Source organism: Vollenhovia emeryi, unplaced genomic scaffold (genome assembly GCF_000949405.1).
Source record: "Vollenhovia emeryi isolate VEMERY1.0 unplaced genomic scaffold, V.emery_V1.0 DF939147.1, whole genome shotgun sequence".
Taxonomy (NCBI): domain Eukaryota; kingdom Metazoa; phylum Arthropoda; class Insecta; order Hymenoptera; family Formicidae; genus Vollenhovia; species Vollenhovia emeryi.
Window position 1 is genome coordinate 2,014,603 of NW_011967219.1, and position 25,285 is coordinate 2,039,887.

The 25,285-nt window shown below is 36.6% G+C and overlaps 4 protein-coding genes across 6 annotated transcripts in view; 1 reads left to right on the top strand and 3 right to left on the bottom strand.

Annotated features, from left to right (window-relative positions):
- Positions 1–5,601, bottom strand: part of LOC105566105 (SUN domain-containing ossification factor) — a 42,857-nt gene extending 37,256 nt beyond the window's left edge. Inside the window, exons 1-3 of the mRNA XM_012019841.1 lie at positions 5,242–5,601; positions 4,488–4,686; positions 4,068–4,183 (exon numbers count right to left, since the gene is read on the bottom strand). Coding sequence (XP_011875231.1) covers positions 4,068–4,183; positions 4,488–4,686; positions 5,242–5,300 — 374 coding nt within the window. The 5' untranslated portion in view covers positions 5,301–5,601. The remainder of the gene's footprint in view (positions 1–4,067; positions 4,184–4,487; positions 4,687–5,241) is intronic.
- An 844-nt stretch (positions 5,602–6,445) lies between these two features.
- LOC105566110 (serine/threonine-protein kinase ATR) lies at positions 6,446–18,648 on the top strand. Its single transcript, XM_012019850.1, has 41 exons — positions 6,446–7,131; positions 7,212–7,359; positions 7,674–7,879; positions 7,950–8,120; positions 8,229–8,380; positions 8,463–8,612; positions 8,683–8,881; positions 8,966–9,105; positions 9,201–9,772; positions 9,882–10,052; positions 10,122–10,604; positions 10,692–10,869; positions 10,944–11,189; positions 11,275–11,391; positions 11,498–11,620; positions 11,706–11,953; positions 12,031–12,252; positions 12,321–12,492; positions 12,565–12,691; positions 12,768–12,892; positions 12,964–13,124; positions 13,191–13,351; positions 13,433–13,626; positions 13,712–13,796; positions 13,889–14,034; positions 14,114–14,230; positions 14,315–14,454; positions 14,522–14,746; positions 14,979–15,248; positions 15,316–15,541; positions 15,617–15,801; positions 15,891–16,084; positions 16,178–16,350; positions 16,437–16,580; positions 16,694–16,848; positions 16,924–17,155; positions 17,229–17,367; positions 17,451–17,565; positions 17,638–17,791; positions 17,961–18,197; positions 18,271–18,648. Exons 2-41 carry the CDS (start codon positions 7,322–7,324, stop codon positions 18,451–18,453), a joined length of 7,476 nt encoding a protein of 2,491 aa, XP_011875240.1. The 5' UTR covers positions 6,446–7,131; positions 7,212–7,321; the 3' UTR covers positions 18,454–18,648.
- On the bottom strand, positions 18,100–21,214 carry LOC105566108 (odorant receptor 13a-like). Of its 3 annotated transcripts, XR_001009245.1 has the most exons (9): positions 20,577–21,214; positions 20,299–20,454; positions 20,028–20,220; positions 19,793–19,942; positions 19,610–19,695; positions 19,300–19,513; positions 19,051–19,206; positions 18,781–18,949; positions 18,100–18,177 (listed from the first exon to the last, which is right to left on the bottom strand). XR_001009245.1 is itself a non-coding variant. In XM_012019849.1 (8 exons), exons 1-8 carry the CDS (start codon positions 20,750–20,752, stop codon positions 18,875–18,877), a joined length of 1,206 nt encoding a protein of 401 aa, XP_011875239.1. In that variant the 5' UTR covers positions 20,753–21,214; the 3' UTR covers positions 18,699–18,874. The 3 variants fall into 3 exon arrangements, 2 of the variants coding, with proteins under 2 accessions (XP_011875239.1, XP_011875238.1); XM_012019849.1 differs by lacking the exon at positions 18,100–18,177 and having other exon boundaries at positions 18,699–18,949; XM_012019848.1 differs by lacking the exon at positions 18,100–18,177 and having other exon boundaries at positions 18,865–19,206.
- Positions 21,215–21,292: 78 nt separating this feature from the next.
- On the bottom strand, positions 21,293–24,987 carry LOC105566107 (actin-like protein 6B). Its single transcript, XM_012019847.1, has 6 exons — positions 24,707–24,987; positions 24,194–24,541; positions 22,863–23,192; positions 22,543–22,794; positions 22,268–22,465; positions 21,293–22,189 (listed from the first exon to the last, which is right to left on the bottom strand). The coding sequence occupies exons 2-6, from the start codon at positions 24,518–24,520 to the stop codon at positions 21,974–21,976; spliced, it is 1,323 nt and encodes a 440-aa protein (XP_011875237.1). The 5' UTR covers positions 24,521–24,541; positions 24,707–24,987; the 3' UTR covers positions 21,293–21,973.
- Between the last annotated feature and the right edge of the window lie 298 nt (positions 24,988–25,285).

The window sequence follows — 25,285 nt, forward strand, 5'->3', positions numbered from 1 at the left end:
GATCAAATAATCATATTTGTTGAACCAACAATTGGTTTGTTTGGACTATTCCAAAAGATAAATTTCTTTGAATCTAATAAAATTTATTAAATTCAAAGAAACCGTTCTCTCTGTGCATCGAGTAAAATATTCCTCGGATAAGAGGATTTCGAAACGTTACCCTGAATCTAATAAATGCACGTTCCTAAACTCATTTAAAAAAAAAAGTGTTGCAACCATTCCGTCCATCACTGTACAAAACACGAGCGTATGATAAACGTATAACGCAAATGTAAAAAAGCGAGGTAACAATATCTCGAGATATCGACATTTGAAGAAATCGTTATCCCATCATTTCGAACTAAAGGAGCAAAATTGTCCGAAAACGGGAGAGATTAAATTCATTCACGCAAGCTAGATCACGTCCAGCTCCTGTTTAGGAAAACTGTAGACCGGGCAAACTGGGTAGACGCTGGGACCAAACCAGTTTTTCTCCGACAAATTTCCGCACGGGTAAGCGTAAGATGCGAGTGCGTCGCACACGCTGGCATTGAGTGGGATTAATCTGCTTTAACAATAAGCCCCAAACGCGTGCCTAATTCCACTTACTAGGTACACGGCGATACATCGATTCGAATGGCACTCAGGCGACCGAGGCTTCATCCTAGCGGCTTACGCTAATGTTGGAATCTATAAGGAGCGAAAGGAACGCGTATGGGAACGGATTAGAATCTCGATGTTAATGAGGATACAGCGCGTACACCGACATAATTACATACGTACACACGGCGATAAAGATTAATTGCCCGTGCTAAGTTCTATCGGTTATCAATACGAGAGAACTCGGCGATCGAGAAACGCCCAAGCAATTCAGTGTCACGGTGTACAGCCTACGCGGCCTACAGGGTAAATATTTGATTAACAAGAACGTCAACGTACAACCTGTAGCAGTGCGAGCAATCTAATATCTATCAACTGAGATCTATTAATATTTCTTTGCTAGGCCCTGCATTCATTCAGAGATGTTCGAGAAAAGAATTCAACGATGACCAATATCGACTGAGCTTAGCCACGACAAATCATAAGGGTGTTAAATATTCCTGTAATCAAACTTTTCTTTTAAATTAATGCATCTGGATTTATATACAGATTTATATACGGATTTATATACAGATTTATAAGACCTTTGTGTTAATGGAACAAAAGTTTTGTTCGCAAAATTATTACCATTTTTGCCTGTTAACAATTACGGAGTTATTAATGTTTTAATTTAAAAAAATGTGTTGGAAATGATTTTTTTTTTAAATTAATATTACGACTACAATCATTTCTGTACAAATTATGTTTTACGACAAATAAAAAGAGACATGAAAACTGCGCGAAACAGATACTTCCAAAAAAAAAACAATGAAATTGCATGACAAATATGCCGGTGCAGTACTGTGTAGCAATTTACAATGGCCAAAACGCACTTGTGTCTGTTAAATTATTTGATTTATAAGCAAATAATATTTATTTAACAGCGAGCAATATAAATTCGTATTGATTTTATCAAGGAAGAGAAGCAAAAATATTTTTGATCATTCGCGGAGGAAAATACACATACATCGTCCTTTGTATAGATTTTCAGAATATAATTCTTCAGAATGGAAACGTTTAAAGTTTAACATTGCAATATTTTGTTTAACAACGCGAATTAAAACGTATAAATAATCCTCTATATATAAAATATAATTCGCGCGTTCACCGAATAATGAAATAAATTATGAAAGCTTTCCTGAAAAATTACGGAGATAAATTAAAATTATAAAATTTACAACAAAATAATACCGAAGCTTCTTGCAGATTCCTTTATAAACTTGTTTCATATTTGTTGGTAACTAATTAATTTCTGTTGATCACGGCGAGTCATGCGCTACGCATGATTGCAAAGATTTAGCGAATACAACGAGGAAATTGGTCAGCGCTTTGCGCCGTAATTAAGTGCATTTTACATTATTCATAGCCCTTCGGCAATTTTGTATTCGTGAAGCGTTATTACCGGAAACCGCTGTTGCAAACCTTACTCCACACTACAACGCAAAAGTCCACAAAAGGTTAATGATAAAATTCATTTAGCCTGTGACGACACCACACGCATGAATAACAATAGACGTGTCACTGCATGCGACGTGATTATATAAACGCTCCTATTTACAGAGGAAAAATCGATTATTACATATTACGCTCGCAACAGAGAAAATAACGGTGGAATTAATTTTACTTTTTTGTATTAAGTCTCCGACACGTTTCTCTTTGAAGGTAGCGACTTTTGGACTCTCTGTGATCCCGAGACGATATACTTTGGCCTCGTATAATTTTTTAATTGGGGCAATGAGGTCGAACTAAGGTCTTTGTGTCGAAGAAAATGTACTAAATTTTTCAATTCATAGACCTGAAAAGAATCGCTATTTCCATTTTAGCAGTAAAGAGACCAATGTGTAATCAACAGAGGTACGGTAGATCCTCTTCGGCCTAAGAGGTTTCCAAGGACGGTGGCACATTTTGTTACATTCTCTTTGAGGATTAGAATGTGGCTAAACACAATTTTTTTTACTCGTCTGGCCCTCAAATTGGAGTGTCAAACCGACTCCGAAGTTCAAATGAAGACAGAATAGAATAATTGAGGCCGATCCCGAAATCAAATACTCGACTCAAGATACTACCAGTACAAATCTATACTTTTACAATAATGAAGATAACGCATGGTCCGTGCGGCTAACGAGTGAAGAATCACTCTTTCAGTGACATGTTCATTATAATTAACAACCGCAATGGTGAATCGATCGTTTCAAATACACATGAGAGTGAAATAATTTGTCGACAGACAATTATCTATCATGCAATGAATCGGACACCTGTGTCCCGGTAACATAAAGACAAAGATTCGCTGGCGAAAACCTCGCGAGAATATATTTTTGAAAAATATACTCCAATCGCAATGAAAGAAAATGACGAATTAGCGTCATTTGACAATTAAATGTATTTGCATTTTATGCGGAAAAGTACGAGAAATATTCCTGTCGTCTCGTATACTCCCACTGTATATTTTTATGCATTTAATTTGAAAGTATATGTGTAGATTTCTGTATATAATATTGCATTTATGATGTATATAAATATTTTGCAGAAATACGTAGACAACGACACGGGAGAACAAGTGAGCAAGTTTTTCAGCGTTCAAAAAAATGTTTTAGATTTAAAAATAAATATCTGTAGATATATTTTATTTGCTCCGCAAGGAAATAATTTTGTAACGTATATGGTATTATGGAGTAAAATAAAAAGAATATTAAAAGTCACTGAGAACAAAATGAAAAAACACAAAGGAATATAATATATTCGTTAACAATTTTAAGATACAGGTCAACCGATGATCCCTCTAATGCCGACATAAATATTGAATAGTTTACTTGACTTACAAAGATTTTGTTATTAAAAAAAAGCAAGAAAAAGCAACTCCTAACGGCGTAACGACAAATTATACAAAGTTTTATGTTTGTTTTATACAAAATATTCTCATTTTCTGAAAAGCTAAACCGCTCGTTTATCGAAATATTAATTTATAATTACCTTGCAATGTTATTATTTCATTTTAATATCCGAAATTTAAATTTAAAAGGAAATTTTGTCAAGATTGATCTAAATTTTCGGCGTGATCTCAAATGGATGAAACCTTTCGCAGTAAATTTATATTAACGACCGCGAAAGGAATAACTTTTACAACTTTGATATTTTAATCATCTTAATAATTTAAAAATATTAAAATCATAATGCTATATACTTATGCGCAATAATGAGTCTATTGTCAAGTGCAAATATTTTGAGATAATAAACAGAGAAATACTTTTCATACAATAAAAAATATCGTGTAACCCAAATGACTGTATCTACTAGCAGTTTATATCGATTATCTAGATAAGAATAGTAATAACGGTCTTATTTTTACACGCACACGCGGTATTGATTAATTAATATCTCTCGCTCGTATCTGCTATTCAAAAGCGCTTGTTTGTACTTAAAAAAAATAACTATGTGCACAAACTCACCCTTGAGAAAGATTGGGCTGTTGCGTGAGAGTCTCGGCTAAAATATCCATGTCCTTTTTCTCCCCTGCATCTTCATTGCTAATTGTTTCGAAACTAGCAGAGACTGTAGCTTCTTGCTGCAATATAACGTGAAAAATATGTGAAATAAACTTTACTATACGTGTCACTACACATATGTAAGTAGTGACCACGGACTTCTATATACTACTAGACTGCTGCCTTCGAGCTAAAACGTGAGGCAAGAGTCCCGCGTGTCTTGTTGGGTAAATAAATGTGGTGTGTGTGCATCGGTGTGTGTCACTGGCAGACATACTACTTTATTTACCTAATAACAAGTCTGGTAGCATGTAGAAGTCTGTGGTAGTAACTAAATATCCTTCTCGTTATACAAAAAAGCAAACGATGGTACAATAGTCTCACCGGGCCATATGGATTGTGCTGATTAGTCCTCAACGCTCCGATTTCGGCGTCCAGTATAGACGAAGACTCAAAGTTCTCATGATCCTTGTAATTGAGCGTAACGTTACTGTAAACTCCGTAAGTCTCATTCTTCTCGGGATGGTAAAAAGGATCTTTGGTTTGTGCGCTCTCCGAGGCTACTATCAGAAACAAAAGTCCGCTGCAACAAAGAAAAGGGCGCCTTATTGTCCGGCGTTAAGTAACATCGCGTCAGTGCCGCGTAATGCAGAAGTAAGCAATTATCTCTTACAGGAAAAAAAAAAAGTAATTACAGTTCCTCGCTGACAAACAACTCCGTGAAATTTTTTTACCAGATTTTCTCAGGACACTTACTCGCCCGTTAAGATTTAATTCGGTAACGATAACCGAAATTTGACTCGACATTCGGGAAAGTTGCCGTTTCAATACTCGTTTAAAAGACAGATTGCATCAGACAGCGGCAGGTGAAGTTAAGTGCACACAACGTCAGAATAATTATGATAAACACGAGACGCCCTACATAAGTTACACTCGATCTTGCCCACGTTAATCGCAATCTCTCGCTCAAAAGTACTCCGGGGTAAATGGGTCGCCCTGCTCCAGTTTGCGAGTGAAACTCGGAGCCCGCTCCGCTCAGCGAGCTGGCGAAGGCGCATCCGCGCGAGAGTTCGCTTTCGATCGATTCCGCCACGTTCGAAACGGATCGGCGGCGGCGTGGCGCCTCGCGATGCCTCACCTGGACACCGTCGATACCAGGAGCAGCGCCCAGTACACGCACAGCACGCGGGGCATCATCCTCTCCTTTTACGGGGCGCCGGCGTTGTTGCACGCCGCATTAGGAGCGGCTTTTTATCCCGTCGCCGTTCTCGAACGCGCGGGGAACGAGATATCGCAACCGACGACGAGCGACGTCGACGACGACGACGACGACGACGACGATGACACTACCACCATCACCGCGATTACGTCTTCTACGTCTTCTACCACCACCACCGCCGTCGCCGACCACTACTACTACCGTCACCGCGAAAATCTGACGTGGTGTATTATCGAAAAGCTTCCGGCGCCGAACGGGATCGCGGGTCGTCCATTGGGGCAAGCGGGGGGGGGGGGGTACGAGACAGCGAGGCGCTCGAATGGAGTTTCAACGGCGGGGGGAGGGGAGGGGACGGGAGCCGGCAGAGCGCGACGCGAGTCGTCGCGGATCGTTATCGGCGCGCGCGTGAGTTCTCGCGCGAGAAAAACATTGCGAGACGCGGCACGGGGCGCCCGCGCGCGCCAGAAACGTCGTGACTAGAGGAAACAGCTGATCGCACCTGCGCGTGCGCGCGCTCACGCAGGGCGCGCACGCTCCTGCTCTCCCCTGCACCTTCGGTGCACTCGGCGTTGCGCCCGGTTTTCATGCAGGTTTATGCCGGATTCACATCGCGTCAAGACAAGACAAGACAGATTCGCTCATACTTGACGCCGACTGAACGTATTTTTAAATAACTCCTATATGCAATCGTTTGTATTTCGTATGTAGACGTTTGTAGTGCAATTAAAAAGGTTTGTGAGTCATTCGTTTGTTTGTAATTAATTAATTACTTTTCCACCGTATACTTAGCGCCAATAGATAAATTAGATAAAGTTTTTATATGAAATCGTTGGTATTTCGTATGAAGACGTTTGTAGTGCAATTAAAAAGGTTCGTGAGTGATTCAGATAATTTTAATTAAATATTTATTAAACAGAAGTTAGCCGGATTCAAAATTTAATAAATATTTAATTAAAATTATCTGGATCACTCACGAACCTTTTTAGTTGCACTATAAACGTCTTCATACGAAATACCAACGATTCCATATAAAAACTTTATCTAATTTATCTATTGGCGCTAAGTATACGGTGGAAAAATAATTAATTAATTACAAACAAACGAATGACTCACAAACCTTTCTAATTGCACTACAAACGTCTACATACGAAATACAAACGATTGCATATAGGAGTTATTTAAAAATACGTTCAGTCGGCGTCAAGTATGAGCGAATACAAGACAAACCGTAGTCTGATACGGGCTTTAGATATCGGGTCCAGTGTGAATCCCGCATTACGCCCGCCATTGAAGAAGCGGCGAGGAGCTTTTTCCCCGCGGGTTTCGGAACGCAGCGGACAAACTTGTAAACATGTTAAAGTACGAAACGTACGAAACAGTTGAAACGCATCGTGATTAGTTATAATTGTCCGTTCGTGAATTTCGGGGCATCCGCGCGGCGAATAATTGCAATCGATTGTTGTCGACGACGAAAGTATACGTAAAATGCCTAATAAAGAAGACGATATATAATTTTCCTTTTCTACCGGTACATTTGCGCGGTAAATAATTATCGTTCGTTTGTTATTGTCGTGGCTACGTACGCGCAAGATGTTTAATAGAAACGATTTTGAATATATATATTTCGGTACATTTACGCGCATTTAATTTCGCCGCAAAATTGCAAGTTCCACTAATTACGTGAACCACGTTTGCATCTCCACGTGCAGTTGCCTTGGCTGGGAGTTCGTAAGGCACGACTCGCAAGATTTTGAATGAACGCCAAGGATTTAATCACAACTTTACTTCTCGGCTTTACAACTTGCGCGCGTGAGTATACCTTTTAATCAAGAGTGGAAGGAATTTAAGAGGGTTCGTAGAAAAATTTATGGATCTTTGTTTCTCAACAGGACAAAAGAGAGGACTTGATCTAATGCCGGATTGAGTACGCGTCGCGTTCCGTTTCATCTCACGACGGATACAATACGCGTCGCGTTTCATTTACAATTTGTACGCGACCATGGAAGTGGACGATACGACCCCTCTAGATAGTAGCACGTAAGTATAACCCAGCGAGAAATAATTCGTCGAAACGATGTCGTTTTGACGTCTTTTCGATATCGATCAACGAGTTATTTCTCGCTGGGTAAGCTGGTATAAATATCGTGAACACTGCACGATTGAAATGTAAAGCATAACGTAGTATCTGGATAACACTAACTTTGTGTGTAATTTAATATTGTCGAAACTTATCATTGTAAAGTATTTCGAAATAAAAACTAACGTATCCTTTTAAGGATAATTCTCTATATACTTGTCGCGAGACAATGCTATAGACACGAGTGTGTTTTAACAAGTGTTTGCTGTCGTAGGATAACTGTGGCAGACTCGGTATGGAAATATATCAACAATCCAATAATATCAATATTCTCGGAAGATTTGGAGAATCCTCCGACAGAGCAGATGCTCTGTTCCCTTCTGGAGTCCTTACTGAAGAGATCTACGACCCTAACCACTATACTAGTTCCGCCGTTTAGTAGCGACACAGCTGACAACACTTTACAGCAACAATATGCGGGTATTTGTAAAATGCTACAGCAATAGCGAAGACTGTACTTGGCGATGTGTTATCAATTGTATGTTTTCAGCATTCACAACCTGGCTATTCGGAACTATGTTCTATTTGGTCTGTAAACAATCGAGCAATGTGGTGCTTACAAATAGCATTGAGGTGCAAGCTTGTATGCTGAGAATATTGTCGAGGCATCACACGGTGATGTTTGAGACTATTTCTTCCGAGTATTTGAGCATACTCGATGGTACGTAATAATCGAGTAATCGATCAAAATAGTAGTAAACGTAATGACGTAAAAACATGATTGGATCTATTTTTTTACTGGCAAAACGTGACATTTCTTTCCCCATAGAGATATCAGAATTTTATGGTAGTACAGCGGAAGAAATCACTCTCTCGAAGTTTCACACAGAAAAGGATATTATAGAGAATTTGGACTTGACACCATTTCCTGTAAAAATTCAATCGTCAGACGTGCCATCGATTCAAACGTCTCTATTAAAGGTTTTGTGTTTCACAAATTTTCTAATAAAACGTTTCTAACAAAACTCGTTTATTTCAATAACGATAACATTTGTATTGACAGATAATTACAAAAACTGGAGCTTCAGTTTGGGATGAAGTAAAATTATGGGATAAAATTGTGACTATTCTGGTCAACTCCCCTCCAAATGTAAAGATTGAAGCGTTACAGTTGTTCATCGAAATAATGGAGAACAGTGTTGTTCGTGATAATGTAAGCGATTGAAGTGTTTAGGCAAAGTTTATATTGCAATTTAAGATATTCTATTTTTTATTTCTTTTAGAAATGTACGAGCATAATTATGTATGGTCTAGAAATAGTCAAAAGTCTTCCAACTTGGATCGATGCGGGTCAACTACCTGTACACATGTTATCTCAATTTGCAAACACATTAAAACAATTAATAAAATTATCACACGTTTCTGTTAATATAGCAGATTTATGTTTCCAAGTCATTGACTTTATAGCTTCTGAATTTGTCAGTGAGTATTTTCTTCTAGTTTATTTTACTCTTTACAGATACTCTTAAATACATTGTATAAATTATATCATATCTGTTTTTTCAGCGTACAATGTAAGAATCGAGGAAATGAAAGAATTGGAAGAAGCAGCATGTTACAAGATTAAACAATATTTCATTGCAGAACCACGGGCCTGTACTTCTTCAGAAGCAAAAAAGCTCTTGACTTACTTTGTACATTGTCCAGTATGTAATCATTATAATCGTATATGTATTTTTAATACTACCTTATTTTTTATTTTAGTATTATCTATTTATTTAATAATTTGTATTTATTTTAGACTGTTATCGAGATTTTTGTCCAATTTGTTTTTATCGATATTCGACGAGCTGCTACACCAAATGAAAGTATTCTTGTAACAAAGATCAGCGAGCCATGGAAATTATTAACAAAAGAATTAAAGAACCTCATAGAAGTCGAAAAATTCACAGAAGTATTGCATCTTGTTAAAGCCTCGGCTTTACTACAATTGTGGCTGGAAAAACAACAAATTCAAGTAAAACTATATGAGAACGACTTGAATGTCATTTTAAGGATTCTCATACAAAACTTGAATTCTGATAAATGTCTAGATGGGCGAACTATCTTCCAAATTTTAATAAATTTAATGGCTCATAACGAATCGAACAAAGTTTTACTGCAATCAATATTAGCATTGCCGTTTACGCAAGATTTTAAAGGCTCTATGGACATCAGCCAAAAAATGGTGCAAAGAGCAAAATCTCTGAATGTTGAAGCAATGTCGGAGTGTCTTGAAACGTTATGCATACATGGCAAAGGAAAAGAAAGATTAAAATTGTTACGCACATGTATATTAAATGCTGAAATGCAAATAGCTATTACAGCAGTATCGTAAGTGTTCTTATATTTTGTCATGCGTTTTTAAACGGCATGTTATTAATTGCTTACGACTTATTAATTGTCAACGATTTATTAATTGCAAAATTATACCGGAATGTAGGCACAGTGTACTATTGTTGAATGATACAAACATTAAATTGGAAGATGTTTGCCAATATGTTTTAAACACTGCCTTGTCTTCAACAAAAGTAGAGATACATGAGGCGCTTGCAAACGTCTTAGGCCAAGTAGCCTGTGTCTCGTCAGGAAAGGGAAAGATTGTTTTATTAAGGTATTTTGTTAGTGTGTATATTTATATTTACGAAATTGAATAGCTAATAATGATAACACTTATTTTTAGTGAAACATCAGATAATAGAAAATGGAAAATACATTGCGAATGCTGTACAGAGAACATAAAAAGTGTCAAATCCAACTTGCATTGTCTGCCAAGGGCTTACGATAACATTTTCAATACATATTTCCAACTATTCTCTTCAGCTAACGATTCTATACGTTTGCATATTTCCAAAAGTATTCTTCCTTTTTCAAATCATATAAAATCATTTAGCTCGAATGAAGTAACAAAAAAATGGCTTTCGTACATACACGATGAGAATATTGAGATTCGGTCGAATGTTGCGTCGATAATTGGGCAATTATTAAGTAATAAGATTGCGTTAGAAAGTAACGATAATTGTTTGCCGGATACTGTACCCGATGATTTGGATGAATATGTTGATTTAGTAATTGACGTTATAGCCAATACACTTATGACTGCATTGAATACCTCCAATCATTCCGTACATAATACATTACTTCACACTGCAAAAAATTTCGTATGGTAAGATGAGAAGAATTTTTAATAGTACATATTTAATTTACTAAGATATCAGGTAACTTTTTTATTAACTAATTGAAACAATTTTAGTGTTCCATTACATTTAACAGAAAGAAGGATGCTGGATGTATTTTTAATCACAATAACACATCCAAATTCGTCACACATAGCTGTGGCGTCCGCCACAGCTACATATCGGGATGTCGCTGACTTTCTGAATGTTTCTCCGAAGGCTCTATATGTTCGACATCGAAAGGATATCTTGAAAGTAATTATTTTATAAATTGCTGCATAAAAATGATACGTAATCATACCTTTTTGCGTTATCAATTTATTTTGCAGCTTCTAATGAAACGTGCTGTTAGCAATTATATAAATTTCTCGTATAATATGGCAACTACGGTACATCGCGTTGCCAAATGTATTGGCTATGAAGGATCACGTCAATTGCTGTACAAGGATGGTCATTTTGCAGTCTGCTTTCTACTCGGCATTATCGTTGAAGTGCCAAACGCAATTGCACTTTTAAATGATGTAGCCGAATTGATACGCATGGACGTAAAACAAATGCTTCAAGAATATTTTCCAGTACGTAAAATTATGACTTTAATGACATTTTAACTGTATTGACATAATGTAATTTAAACTGTGGGTTTCTTTTCTTTCTTTTTAGTACATTTGTAGTTATGCGTTCCTACAAACGTCTCTCCGAATAACTACAGAGTGTTTGAAACTTGTTACAAAACTCACGGAAATTAGTCTTCCAGTTCTTACAAAGCAGTCCTTTATGGTAAAGAAATTTAATTCTTATTAAATTTTCTGAACTTTTATAACGTGAAAAATATAATGAAATATATATGCACATATATTAGAAACGCACATTTATAATTTTGCAGGGAATTTTTGAAGAACTTATGTTAAATTTTTATCAATCGCCTGAAAAAATAGTACGCTTGTTAGAAATAATCTCGGAATATGATACCAATCAGAAAGGAAACTTTGATACCCAAGAGCAAATTGTAAGTGTTTAATAAGTAAATAATGATTAATACACCTTGTATTAATGCTGTATGCAGTATAATACATATATATATATACACACAGGTGTCTTATCTGAATCTACGATTACATGGTATATTGGTAAATTTTGATATAAAACTCGGTCCCAAATCAGATGAATATACACAACAATCTGCACTCGCTTCACTGACTGTTTTAATTCGTTACATGGGTGCTACTTACTTAACTCCGCTCAGATATAAAATCTTAGCCACACTACGAACCTCGCTTGGATTTAAAAGACCAGGTTTCCCACGCTTGGTTTGTGATGCGTGGGATGCGTTTATTCACAAGTATGTTGAGGAAATGTTAAACTGACACGTGTGAAGTATTATATTCTGAAGTGATAACTCTAAAAAATTGCTTCCAGTATAGCTATTGAAGACTTAGGATCGCTGTTTCCCACGATATGCGTATCGTTAATACCACTGCAAAATATATTTCCGGAAAAAGTTAACAATATGTTAGAGTTTCTGATTGTTCAGAATAGTGGAGGATATAACAATCACATTTCAGAATTATTTTTTATTGATGACATGAAAGTTCCCACTCATATATCCGATATAGTCAAGGCACATATTTTACAGGCAAGGTAAACCTATACATTTACCGTACATTTAACTTGTATTTCTTGTGTATTTTATAAATCTTGAATCTTAGACCTGAGGGATTTAATGCTAACTTAAAATTATGGTTGAAACGGATTACCCACGAAACTGATGAAGTGCGAATTAGAGCTCTGAAACATTTGCAGTCGTTTTTGGAGAAGCATCGTAGTGAGCTTAACAAGATGATATTAAGCGAAACTGATGTCCACCCGTTAATTGTTGAAGTATGTTTATAATTATTATATATAAATGAATTATGCATATGTGTGGTATTTACTGCATATTATATTTTAAAGCTATTAGATACTCTGTTGATTGGATGTCAAGATAAAGACGAATCTATCCGTTTATGTTATGGAGAATGTCTTGGAGAATTGGGAGCTATTGAACCGAGTCTTCTTCCGCGAAGAATTATTTCTAAAGGTACTAGGTTTTGCATTTGTATCATAATAAATTCTTATCTTTTATATGTCCGTTTAAAGTTCTTTTTACATTACAGAGGATAGCACATTTATATCGGATATGAATGAAGAGTTTGCATGTGCACTACTTTCCGAACATGTGCGAGCTTTTCAAATGCAAAAAAATAGCCAAAGCATGGATTGCTTTTCGCTTGCTATACAGGTATGAAATTTCACGTGCATTGGCGATGAAAAAAAAGGCCAAGTCTATTTAACAATGTGATCATTTTCTAGGAGATATTAAAAGCGTATGATATTTCCCCGCAAGGTCGAAATAATAAATTATGGAATAGTTTACCGTCCACAACACAACAGATTATTACTCCCTTCCTGACATCGCATTACAAAGTAGTGACTGTTAGCGATAATGATGAATTTTCGCATCCTATTTACGGGTAAACTTTATATGAAATTTTAGACTACCATTACCATTGATCGATAACTAATACAAAAATTTATAGTTCTGAAGCAGGTTCTTCAGTTGAAAACTGGGCTTATAACTGGCTTTGCAGTATGTCTAGTACTATACGTGATGCAACGCTCAGTAATGTATTACAGGCATGCAAATTGGCGTTCAAACGGGATATAAAAACATTAATATTTTGTCTTCCGTACATTGTGTGTAAGTTAAAGCATCAATATGTCTATTTTAATAATAAATTTAGTATGCAATAACGTATGTATGTGCGTTGTTGTCATTCAGCATACATAATTGCCAATAATGGAGAAGAGGAACATGTCAAGATTAGAGAAGAGATGTTAGCCGTGATCAATGTTAAACAGAAATCTGTGTTAGATCCTGAACTTCTGCGTCATCGACCACTTAGATATGGACAAAGCGTAAAGACTGATGACAGGAGAATTTCGGAAGAAACTAGGCTTACACGCTGTTCGCGAGTGAGCATCGGTTTTTTTTCCATAATTTTATTTAACATTAAGTCTTTCAATATTATCGTTAAATGTTTTCATATGATTGAAACAGGTGATCTTTTGCATATTGGATCATTTGCAAAGATGGCTCAGAGAACGAAGATTATGTCGAGATTATAGATACAAGGCGATAGAAAGTTTGTAATAAAAATTGTTCACTTTTACTGCGTTAATTTATATGATTTGTATAAATGAGATGTGATATTAATTGTTTCGTTGATATTTCCAGAATTCTGCGTTAGATTAGACAGTCTGGTAGTGGCAGAAGGTTGTTACCAATCACGAGAATATCACCGTGCATTGATGTATTTAGAGCAGCACATGGCGTCTAGTAATAAAGGTTTATCGGAGCTAACAGAAGGTGGTTTACTCGCTGTATGTAACGTTCCATAATTTAACACAGTATATGCGATACATTTCCTCCCGCTCCACAATGTAGACCTATTTATTGCAGAAAATTTATGCGCAACTCGATGAACCTGACGGAGTATCTGGTATTCTGGCGACTCAAAATCAGTCTCCTACCTTGCAACAATTGGTTTTAGCTCATGAAGTCAACGGGCAGCTTCAGGTACTTCTAGACAAATTAGACAATTGTACTTTAAGACCATGATTTTACTTTGTCAAATTTCATCTCGAATACGAATTCGATTAGGACGCAGCTACGTGCTACGAGAAACTCATGCAGACAAAAGACTCGAAGCATACATATCTGCAAGGTATAATTGAATGTTACCTTGGTCTAGATCAGCCTTTCACTGCCAAACACATTACCGAAGGTCTGCTTAGTAACAGGTAATATTATTATAGTACGAATAACTGTATAGTTATTTATAAACGGGAATGTTTTTTGATATGACAGGCCAGAATTAGAACCTCTCATAACCGAACGTGAGCTTTTTTGGAAACTTGCTCACTTTTCCCGATTTGAGGAGTCCTCGCAAAAAAATATAAAACACGTATTGCTAGATGATCTTGTACAGGGCAGAAAACCAGATTTGCTCTCGTTAAAGAAGAACTTGGTATCGTTATTAGAAGACGCTTCTCGACCGGGAGCTTATCAACAGAGTTATTCATACATTATGAAGTAAGTATTAATAATTTAAACATAGAAATCTCTTTAGGTTGCCAGTAATAAATAACAATAAGTAAGCTTTAGTGGACCTTAACTGGCACGTATTTAATAAAAGAAAAATACAATCTAATGTTTCGACCAAGGGTTTAGTGCCTGTTAATTTTTATAATTATGACTTAATAATTCATATTCTCTTTAAATTATTAAAATATATTACATCTCAATTTCAATTTGTTATTTTCAGATTACATATATTGAATGAATTTGATAAAGCAACTTCAATGATGTTGGATAATACAGAAGGCCTCCCAGCAATGCTGGAAGAATGGGAAAAACGTGGGCAATTATTGAGAACATCTCGCGGTGTAGAATTCGTCCTGAGTATGCGCAGAGCCACTTTGGATTTAGCTGTACAATTACAGCAAAAAATTCAAAGTACAGAAAATTTAAGCAAGAAAATGCTTAAGCAAGAAATTGGTAAAATCTGGTTGAAGAGCGCAAAAATTGCTAGAAAGTACGTACGATATACGATTTCTTTCATATTTTTGATCATTTCTGTGTTAAACGAATCGTTCCACTAGGACTGGCTTGCATCAACAAGCGTATATGCATATTTTATCGGCCAGTGATTGCTGCCCGCCACAGCCATTGTACATAGAACAAGCCCAATTGTATTGGCAAAAGGCTTGTCAGGAAGATGCTTTTACTACTTTAAATCGTAGTTTTTCAAATTGTTTTCAACCAGCACAATATTACAAACAATTACCTTCCGGAAACTGCACCGAAGAAAGAAAATACTATGCAAAGGTCTGTAACACCGAAAGATAAAATTTACTGACTGTCAGAAAGTAACACGATTATTTCACTTTACGCTTCTTTCAGGCAAAGCTTCTTTTTGCAAAATACAACGATGAAACTCTTAACGTCGATACAGATGGTTGTATCCTTAACTATAAAGAAGCGATCGAGGTATGGAGAGGCTGGGAAAAAAGTTGGGTATTGTCTGCTCAGTATTATGATACTATTGTTGAGAGAATGTCTGAAGACGACAAAGATAGAAATAAACGGTAGGTTTGTATCTCAATACAACTTAATTTCGCCGTGGTATGTGTGACTGAAGTTGTAATAAAATTTACCATTACCGTGTTTATTCAAGGGATCTGCAAATACACATGATGAATTTTTATGGCAAATCGCTTCAATATGGCTGCAAGTACATTCATCATTCGATGCCTAAGATGTTGACCATCTGGTTGGATAACGCTTCTCGTGCTGCAATCACTTCCAATTTACCAGAAGATATTATTCGACTTCGGCGAGATCGTCTGTTTAAAATGACTCAGATCATGGGTATCTATTTGAATTAAAACAGAAAGAAAAGACTTATGACTAAACAATTTATACTATTAAACAAAGGATACGAATTATTTTTCATATTTCCAGAAGTTTACCATAATAGATTACCAACGTTTATGTGGCTGACGGCATTCAGCCAACTTGTTTCAAGGATTTGTCATCCGTCTCCGCAAGTGCGAAGTACTCTTTGCACGATTTTAGTGAAATTAATTTTAGCATATCCGCAAAATTGCTTATGGATGATGGCATCAGTTTTTAATGTATATTTTATTAATATATATATTCTACATACAGTATTTTGATATGATTGATAGAAATATATAAAAGCTTTCTGTTTATTTTGTAGTCTTCGTATCCGGCGCGACTGAGCCGATGTCAAGAAATCTTAAATCATGCACAGTTAAAAACACCAGGCATGTGTAAACTTGTTAAAGATTTCCAGAGACTTTGGGAAAAACTCATTGAATTATCTAACAAATCGATTCCAGATGTAAGTAATTCAATTGTAACATCAGCAAAACTAATCTTAAATATTACACATGGATGAATACATGTAACGTATCAAGAAAAATAATACATATAATAATAATGATTTTATAATAGGGAACACTAAATACCACTGTGAGTAATTTGTCAAAAACCTTGCCAAGGTTGCTTGCAAAGGAGTTCAGTACAATCATGATGCCAACAACGAAATTCCGACAACTACATCTTCCGTCCAAGAACGCTTCAATGGAGAATCATTGTCCATTTATATTGTACATATTTCATTTATTATTAAAACATTATTCGCTTATAGCAGCGTGATATATTTTGTTATACTTGTAATGTAGGAGATGGGTACATATAGCGAAAATAGAAGAGAACGTTGTAGTAATGCCGTCGCTTCAACGACCGCGACGAATCGCGCTGAGGGGATCAGATGGCAAAGAATACCTCTTCATGTGTAAGCCGAAAGACGATTTACGCAAAGATTTCAGATTAATGGAATTTAATGATATCGTGAATAAATATCTTCAAAATGATCCGGAATCACGACAAAGGAGGCTTTATATACGCACATATGTAAGGCTTGCTAGCAATATATTTTGTTCAGATTTTATTTCAATAAATTATCAACTATTCTATTGGTTTGCAGAGCGTGGCGCCATTAAACGAAGAGTGCGGTTTAATAGAATGGGTACCAAATTTGGTTGGTCTTCGGCCTACTATTACGAATCTATATAAAGAGAAAGGCATTGCACCTGAAAATAGGGAACTTAAACCGATGATATGTGGTAAGCTATGACTACTGAAAACGTTCAGACGTGTAAAAAAGAATTATTTTTTTTATTTTAGTTTATTTCTATCTTTTCATTAGCACTGGGAGATTCGTTAGAAAAGAAGAGGCAAATGTTTCTAGAGAAACTATTACCACGACATCCTCCTGTATTCGGAGATTGGTTTCGCATTATGTTTCCCGATTCATATGGGTGGTATGTGCCAATAAAATGTTTTTTTTGTAATTTGTTTATGTACAGGTATCAATTATCTAATTTTTAAAAAAGGTATGAAGCTCGCACAGCATATATTAGAACTACTGCCGTCATGTCCATGGTGGGATACATACTTGGGCTTGGTGATCGCCATGGGGAAAATATATTGTTCGATTCTAAATGCGGAGATTGCGTACATGTTGATTTCAACTGCTTGTTCAACAGGGTAAATCTCGTGCTAGAGCAATTAGAAATTAAACGAATTTCTGTTTAAAATTAAAAATGCCACATATATTTTATACATACATATATCTAATACACACAAACGCACATATCATGTAATTGTTTCTCATCATGTTAACTGTGTATCCCAATTAATGTACTATAATTCTTAGGGCGAACTTCTAGAGTGGGCTGAACGAGTACCATTTCGCTTGACACATAACATGATAGATGCTATGGGTCCTTTAAAAATTGAAGGACCATTCAGACGCGCCTGCCAAATTACTATGAGAGTACTTCGGCAAGAATCGAGTACATTGTTGAGCGTACTCACACCTTTTGTCTACGATCCACTCGTTAGTTGGAATAAAAATCAACCTGGTAACGCAGCTGAAAAAACAAATGAAAAGGTACAACAAATATTTTTTTGTATTAAATTGTGTAAGAAAAGATGTGAACTCCATGTTTGTTTTTTTACTTTAGGCGGTAGAAAGCATAAAAAATATTGAGCAACGATTGAAAGGTTTAGTACGATATCCTGGAAGAAAGGCAGAAAATATCGCGTTACATCTTAGTGTCGAAGGACAAATTAATCATTTAATTTTGGAAGCGACAAACATAGATAATCTATGCCAAATGTACTTTGGTTGGGGTGCATTTTTGTAACGATACTTATTTGTAACAAGTATTGCTGAAACAGGATAAATACAGGACACAATCTTACATGTATATGTATACATATACACTGAGAAAAATTGTTGATTTACTAAATATGTTCAGTTAGCAGAAATTCTTTAGTTGAAAGATATATGTATATATATATATATATTTATTAAAAATATATTTTTTAATTAAGAGGTATTTGGGTGAATTAACAAATATTTGTTTAACAGCCATTGACCATAATTTAATTAAATCAAGAAATACTTTTTTAATTCAACACTTTTTTCTTCTCAGTGTATATATTAATAATGGACAGTAATACATACGTACTATTGCCGAAGCTTCTACATACAAGTTTCAAGTATTGTGTATTTTTTTATTCTTTTCAATATTATACTTCTGAACTACACACAATTTTATTTGATTATAATTTTAGAGTAGTTTCGTCCGAACCAAAACTGCGGAGCAACATGAAGTACGAAACAGCCGTACTCAACACCTGTAAATATTGTTAGAATTAAGATCTTTATCGTACACATATATTGTAGGAATTTCATAACTTTTATACATCTTATAATGCAAAGAGCAATAGTTTCTTACTCCATTAAAATTCTCCAGATGCATTACATAAAATTTGCCTGCGGTTATTTTACTAGGTTTTTGACTACGCAATATGAGCAAATGTATCTCGGTTTTCAATAAAATTGGCATTTTATACCAAGCAATTGTATACACAGTTTTGTAGATCATGGAACTCTATGAGATAATATGATACATACATGTATACATATGTGTATATGTGCCTGTCGTTTTTTTTAACGAAATATTAAAAATTTATTTTATAATTACCTCATGTATTAAAGCATCACCAGGCATACAAAAGAGCAACAATTGAAAAAGTGCCATGCCTAAATATGAAATATACTTAACCGACTTGGAGATTATACTTGCAGTTATATTTGCAGTTGCAATTTGAAGACCTACTAGACATATTATAAGACTGCTAGCCAATGTTTGCAGAAATAACATTGGGCTAAAAACTGTTTCCATATAATCACAAAACCTAGATGCGAAATCATGCCATTTTACACTACGCTCACACATTACCGTATATGCAAATTACAATAAACATACATATATAATTGGTTAAAGTTATTACCAAAGAATTGTATAATGATGTTTAATAACATTTATCATATGGAATTTAATTTTTTGTATATTTTCTGCAAAGTATGCGTGTTGTACCTAAATAAAAAAAAAGTTAATATGTTTACAGGAAAGTTTATGTGATAATTTATCATAATATGATGATATAGAAAAGGCTTTTCAAGTAAATACTAACGTCAATTTCAGTATTAATATTTTTAATTTTTTCCTGAAGTATTTTGAAATGGCCACATGTGTGAAACAATGCTGTTGCGATTAGAGTATCAGTTCCCAGAATAACGAGGCCACACAAACTTGTTGCTACCATTTGCGAGAGATAAATAATCTATGTGTATGTAAATGGAAATATATATTTTATACATATTATTATTATAACAATTTCGACAAGCCTCTGAAAATAAGACCCTCACCTCGTACATGGGAAAATTATAATAAGATTCTGGATACAAAGCTAAAAATGGAAAGTGCTTTGTACTATTACCGTTAGTACCTTTGATCACAGTAATAAATATTTCAATTACAGGTAGACTAAAGAAGAACATTAAAGAATTACAAATCAAAAATAAATATTTTCTAGTATATAAATGTCCTTTCTTCACGTATCTGCAAGTAAATAACATGATGTGTTATATGTATCCGTAGGCGCACTCGTGACTTTGTAATTTGGAAAACGTTATTTACACTGCATATACATCTGCGTCTTTCTTTGAAAGACATGTTGTCATTATATCCCAATAGTCCGTTAACATGTATTTTATAAAAGGGTCCATTTTTCTTCTATTGATTATCCAAACTAGCGATTTTAATATGGCAAGTAAAATGGTGAGCAATACTGAACTAAAAAAAAAAAACAATAAATAACATGGCTTTGAGTCTTCTACAAAGCGAATGGTTGAATTGTAATATAACAATTATTTAGTCCGCTTTGTCATTAGTGATGAGGAATCGTAGATACATACCTTGTTTCCAGTACAGCAGACAGATCTTGCCAGTTATAATAAATTTGAATTCCTTGAGGTATAACAATGGTAATCATACACATAAAACATATAATATATCTCACGATACTCGTTGGGTAAAGGCCAACAAACTTTAAAACCTTTCTGTTAATAAACACATAATCGTTGATATCCATGTTACTTTCATCGAAAGCATGTACAATCGAACACGAAGTCTCGGAAGAGACGGGCAAGGGCGAACTTTATATTCCAGATCTACACTAATTATTGATAGAAGGCGTATTAGAGAAATTTACGAACAAATATTATAAATTTTTCAATGTTGGAAAACGTATTATCGCGCGCGGTCTTGAGCAGTTGGCATTCTATATATTTTCAATTAGGTGTTCTTCATTGTTTATTTTACAGGCAATTAGCAGACGTTACTGTTTACTACAGTCCCAATTAATAGACCTTACTGTACTAAAGATCTATCTAGAGACACAAAGTACGAAATGCAGACTTTACAACTACCCTCCGTTCATTAATATTTCATACTTAATGACACTAATTTGCTAGGGAGATCCAACATCTGTCATTATTGGAGACACAAAGACAAACTATTTAAGACCAATTCTTCCAGTCGTTCCTTCACTTGTGCAGCTCGGCAAACGATGCTAGTTTTCTCGTTAACCACTAATTAGGCATTTGAAGAGACAGATGGTTTCCTTTGTACTTGCGTACCTTATACTTATTTATTATTTCCATACAAAATACATGTATGTGTCACAAAGGGTAAATTATAGCTTCCGGGTGAACGTATACTCCATTTCGCTTCCAGCGACACTTGCCATAAGTGGGGTCGGACACTCACGACTCCAACGTGATGCGTACAACACTATTGGCAGTGAAACAAGCCCGACGACATTGTGCAAATACGAGGATGTGCGAAATCGAAGAGGCAACAAATTAATTTTTCCATGACACACTTATGGCATGTGAGGTTTTCTTTTTATAAATCTTATTACAATTTACAAAATTTCGTCGTCTATGCACGCAGCACATATCGGTAATAAATAAAGATCAATTTTTCCTATGTTATCTGCTTAATAATATAACTTGGAACAATGCGTAATGTCATTTACAGTCAGAATACTCTTATCCATGTATACTAGCAGATGTTCAATTCAATAACATGACGAGTATGCCATCGTGATACAACATTATAAAAAGACTTTATTTAAAAAAAAAGTGCTTCATAGTCTCACGTGCTTTATGCATCATAATTTGCATTAAATGATACACAATATCGTAAAATGTAGAGCTTCACGTTTTCAAGAATTGTACTCACTCCCTGTGCGATGTTCATACAAACACTGCCACTAATACGACCGAACCAGACGAGGAGTCGCCACGTTTTAAGGACATTTCCTCTCCACTTGACTCTTTCCGCTCTCTTCATATTCCTGACTGGAGATCCACATTTGCTGGAAAGTGCCAATCGAGGCCAGTATCGAACCGCCGATCCACGCCCCAAATCTTCTCTCCGCGCATCCGTTCGCGCTGATCAGTTTAAGACGCATGCTAGAGGGTATTCTCATAGATAAGTCTCTATTTAAACGCTCCGGGAATCCCTACGAGTGCACAATACTCCGTCAGTACAAGAGAAGCGACAATTGCTCGAGTTGATTTTCCATCTATCGAGGCTCTACCTGAATAAACGAGTTGCCGCCAGTCACCACGACACTTCCGTACAACGCCGGCCGTACGTCAACGTCGCACATACCGACACTGGTTGTGACGATATGCCCGACTCCTAACATAGTATTGCCGACCATCCCTCCACGCATTTGTACTATACTGGGATCAAATAACGCCTCTGGTATTCGAAATCTCTCGCTTCCGAAGTCCTTGAAATAATTTTTCCTTCGATTATCTTGTTCCAAGATTCGTATGGCGTCATAGAGACGTTACGCGAAATACATACCTGATGATATCCAGTCGGGAATTCGTACTGAACTGCGGGAATTGTGGAAACGATCTTCTCGTCATACGGCGTTTCCGACACCTGAAGGACCGTGGCCTGGAAATCTTGAATCACTTTCTTCACCATGTAATTGTGCCAAGACTTGGTAACCTCGGGTAAACCTTTCTTCTTGACCCACCGCGGTTTGTCGTGATCTTTAACTACCTCTTTGCTGCCCACCATATAAGGAGGTGATAGGTCAATGTCGTTATCCTGCAATGGTTCGAAATAGATGAGACAAGTGAGCTTGGAAGGCGCTTCGATAAAACTTGCCTGCGTACCTGCAAAAACTGTCTACACTGCATACTTATGTAATCTCCACCAAGGGGCGATTTACCAATGGCTTGTGTCAATACAAATCCATCCTGTACAGGTACCGCGGATGTATGCGTGGCGCCGCTATCGACGACGATACCGGTTGCCCTGCCGTTGGCAAACGCGGCCAAAACTGCGTTCTTCACGAGAAAGTAAGCTGGTACGTTGTACTTCTCGAACATCAGCTCGGTTAACTTCTCCCTCTTGCTGCGCACGTTCCACGGCGACTCGGAAAACAGCACGGGGTGGTACTCGGCGTCGGACTGTATTATTTTCGAATACGTGTAATCCAAGACCTGGCGAAATAAACGTAAGTTTACAGATCTCAATGTGAAGAATCAGACGTGGACACGCGAGTCTTGAATCGCCCGATATTGGTCATTCTGTGAAAAGAGAGAGGAGGACAAGGATGAAGGAGAAAAAGGAAAGTAAACGAAATAGTAACAATAGGTAACATATAGGTACAAGGGCAATAATGTTAAAGAGGAGCTAATTTAGGATAAGATTGAAAATGTATAAATGTAGGTACAAATAAGCCCAAACTAGGAAAGGCAATAACACTGGTCATAGCAAGGAAAGATATGTACAGTGATTGTCAGAAAGGTTGTCTGATGTTCTGCAACAAGTTTTCGGAATATTCCTATGTATCATTGCATTCGTACATATCATTTCTTTGCTCTAATAACGCATCACTGCACACATCCGTGAGCAAAAGCTACCATCTCTCACACGATAAGTAAACAATATCAGTTGATGACTTCCAGTCCTTTTATAACAATTTATGGCGTATCTCACAGTGCTATGAGGGCATTTCACTACTTTTGCGATTTGTTTTAGGTTTCCTTCCTCAAAAAATAATTGCACTTTCAAACGTTTCGCTAAACCCAATTCGCACGTTTTTGACATTTTTGTGGACAAATAATATTATTCTCTAGAGCAAGCCACTACAAGTTGGAGATTATTGTGCACACTAGAGCAAACTAAATACATGCAAAATTCAAGTTTACTACTGTAAACGTTTCGCGACTTGTCCATGCATGTTTATGACGCGACGCTTTGTCTACGTTATTCAGTTTTGCGTGTCGATACGTAACAATAAACCAAATAGTTGGTTAGAGTCGAAAGAAGTTACATTTCTAAGCACTGACGGGGGTTGGCAAATACTAAGGCAGTACATTAACGTAGCGCGAAGTGAAGTAAAAGCGCGAGCGAGCTAAGAACCTTTCGTAAACCAAGTCCACTTGGTCAAAGCTGGAATTAAGTGAATCGATTGATCTCGTACATTCCGTTCGCTCACCTTCTCAAAGTGATCCCAATCTTCGATCATACCGTCCTTCATATAACTCGCGACCTCCATATTCTTCCGTGGAACATGGAGAATCGTGGTATCGATGTAATACTTGGTCCCATTTTGCGTGATATTACTGTCGGGTTTCTTGTCGTCTATGTCCATCGGCTCGACTTTGTTGGCCGTGCCGTTGGCGTCCTCTCCTATACCGACTACAGCCGGGATCTCCGCCTTCGGGGTGTCCTCCTGGGCATAGCCCACTCTCAGGGAGTGATGGCCCAAGTCGAAGACCAACGCTCCTATCTCGTCCCCACCGTACAGCATACCGCCAGACATCTTGGGGAGATTGTCGGGCTCCTTCAAGAGAAATACTCGTAAACATGAGCGTCGTAGGCGCAATATGTTCGTAGTGCCGTCTCGCGCGACGTCATTAACAGCGCGCAAATGTTGCGAGATGCAGCGCAGTGACAATACGCGCTGCAGCTATGCCTTAAACGCATAATCGTGTCCGCGAGCACTCACCTAATCTTTGTTCAATATCTTTACGAAAAGAACTCAGTGAGACGCCAAGGGTACCTGATTTGCTTAACAGCTACATGAACACTCAGTTTTGTGACCTTGCAGCTCATGTACAATCATAACCTCAACCTGGCAAGACGCTTCGGAAACCGCCGTCCGGCGCCGACCATAGATAGATGACATAAATAGCCGGGCACGTGATACGCGTGCCCATGGTGCAAAAAGCAAGAGCATTGCATGTAATGGCGGCAGCACTGGAGGTTAAACCAATCAGAAGGTGATCCACTTTACAGGCGCCAGCTTTAAAATGAAATGCAATTCTAAAAAATAAAAATGCGTGAATTATGTGGTACAATTTTAAATACATATATTAACCACTTTTTAATGTAAATTTTATTACATATGTTTTGTTTTTTCCGACTTTATAAATAGTATTATTTCTTTTAATTTCTAAATTCACGTCATGCTAAAGCCTCGTCTACATAGAAGTCGTAAAGTCGTAGTCGTAAGAATAGTCGACTATGATTGATCAATTTCGTCAGACACATAAGAATTGACCAATCATAGTCGACTATTCTTAGT

Coding starts and splice junctions, on each gene's coding strand:
- LOC105566110 (XM_012019850.1), top strand. CDS start 7,322: ATGGAAGTGGACGATACGACCCCTCTAGATAGTAGCAC. Junction 8,882..8,965: donor TATAGCTTCTGAATTTGTCA/GTGAGTATTTTC, acceptor CTGTTTTTTCAG/CGTACAATGTAAGAATCGAG. Junction 10,605..10,691: donor ACTGCAAAAAATTTCGTATG/GTAAGATGAGAA, acceptor AAACAATTTTAG/TGTTCCATTACATTTAACAG.
- LOC105566107 (XM_012019847.1), bottom strand. CDS start 24,520: ATGTCTGGCGGTATGCTGTACGGTGGGGACGAGATAGGAGCGTTGGTC. Junction 23,193..24,193: donor ATTGGGATCACTTTGAGAAG/GTGAGCGAACGG, acceptor TTATTTCGCCAG/GTCTTGGATTACACGTATTC. Junction 22,190..22,267: donor GCGGCAACTCGTTTATTCAG/GTAGAGCCTCGA, acceptor GTGCACTCGTAG/GGATTCCCGGAGCGTTTAAA.
- LOC105566108 (XM_012019848.1), bottom strand. CDS start 20,752: ATGGATATCAACGATTATGTGTTTATTAACAGAAAGGTTTTAAAGTTT. Junction 20,221..20,298: donor GACGCAGATGTATATGCAGT/GTAAATAACGTT, acceptor ATTTACTTGCAG/ATACGTGAAGAAAGGACATT. Junction 19,207..19,299: donor GTGATGCTTTAATACATGAG/GTAATTATAAAA, acceptor ATTATCTCATAG/AGTTCCATGATCTACAAAAC.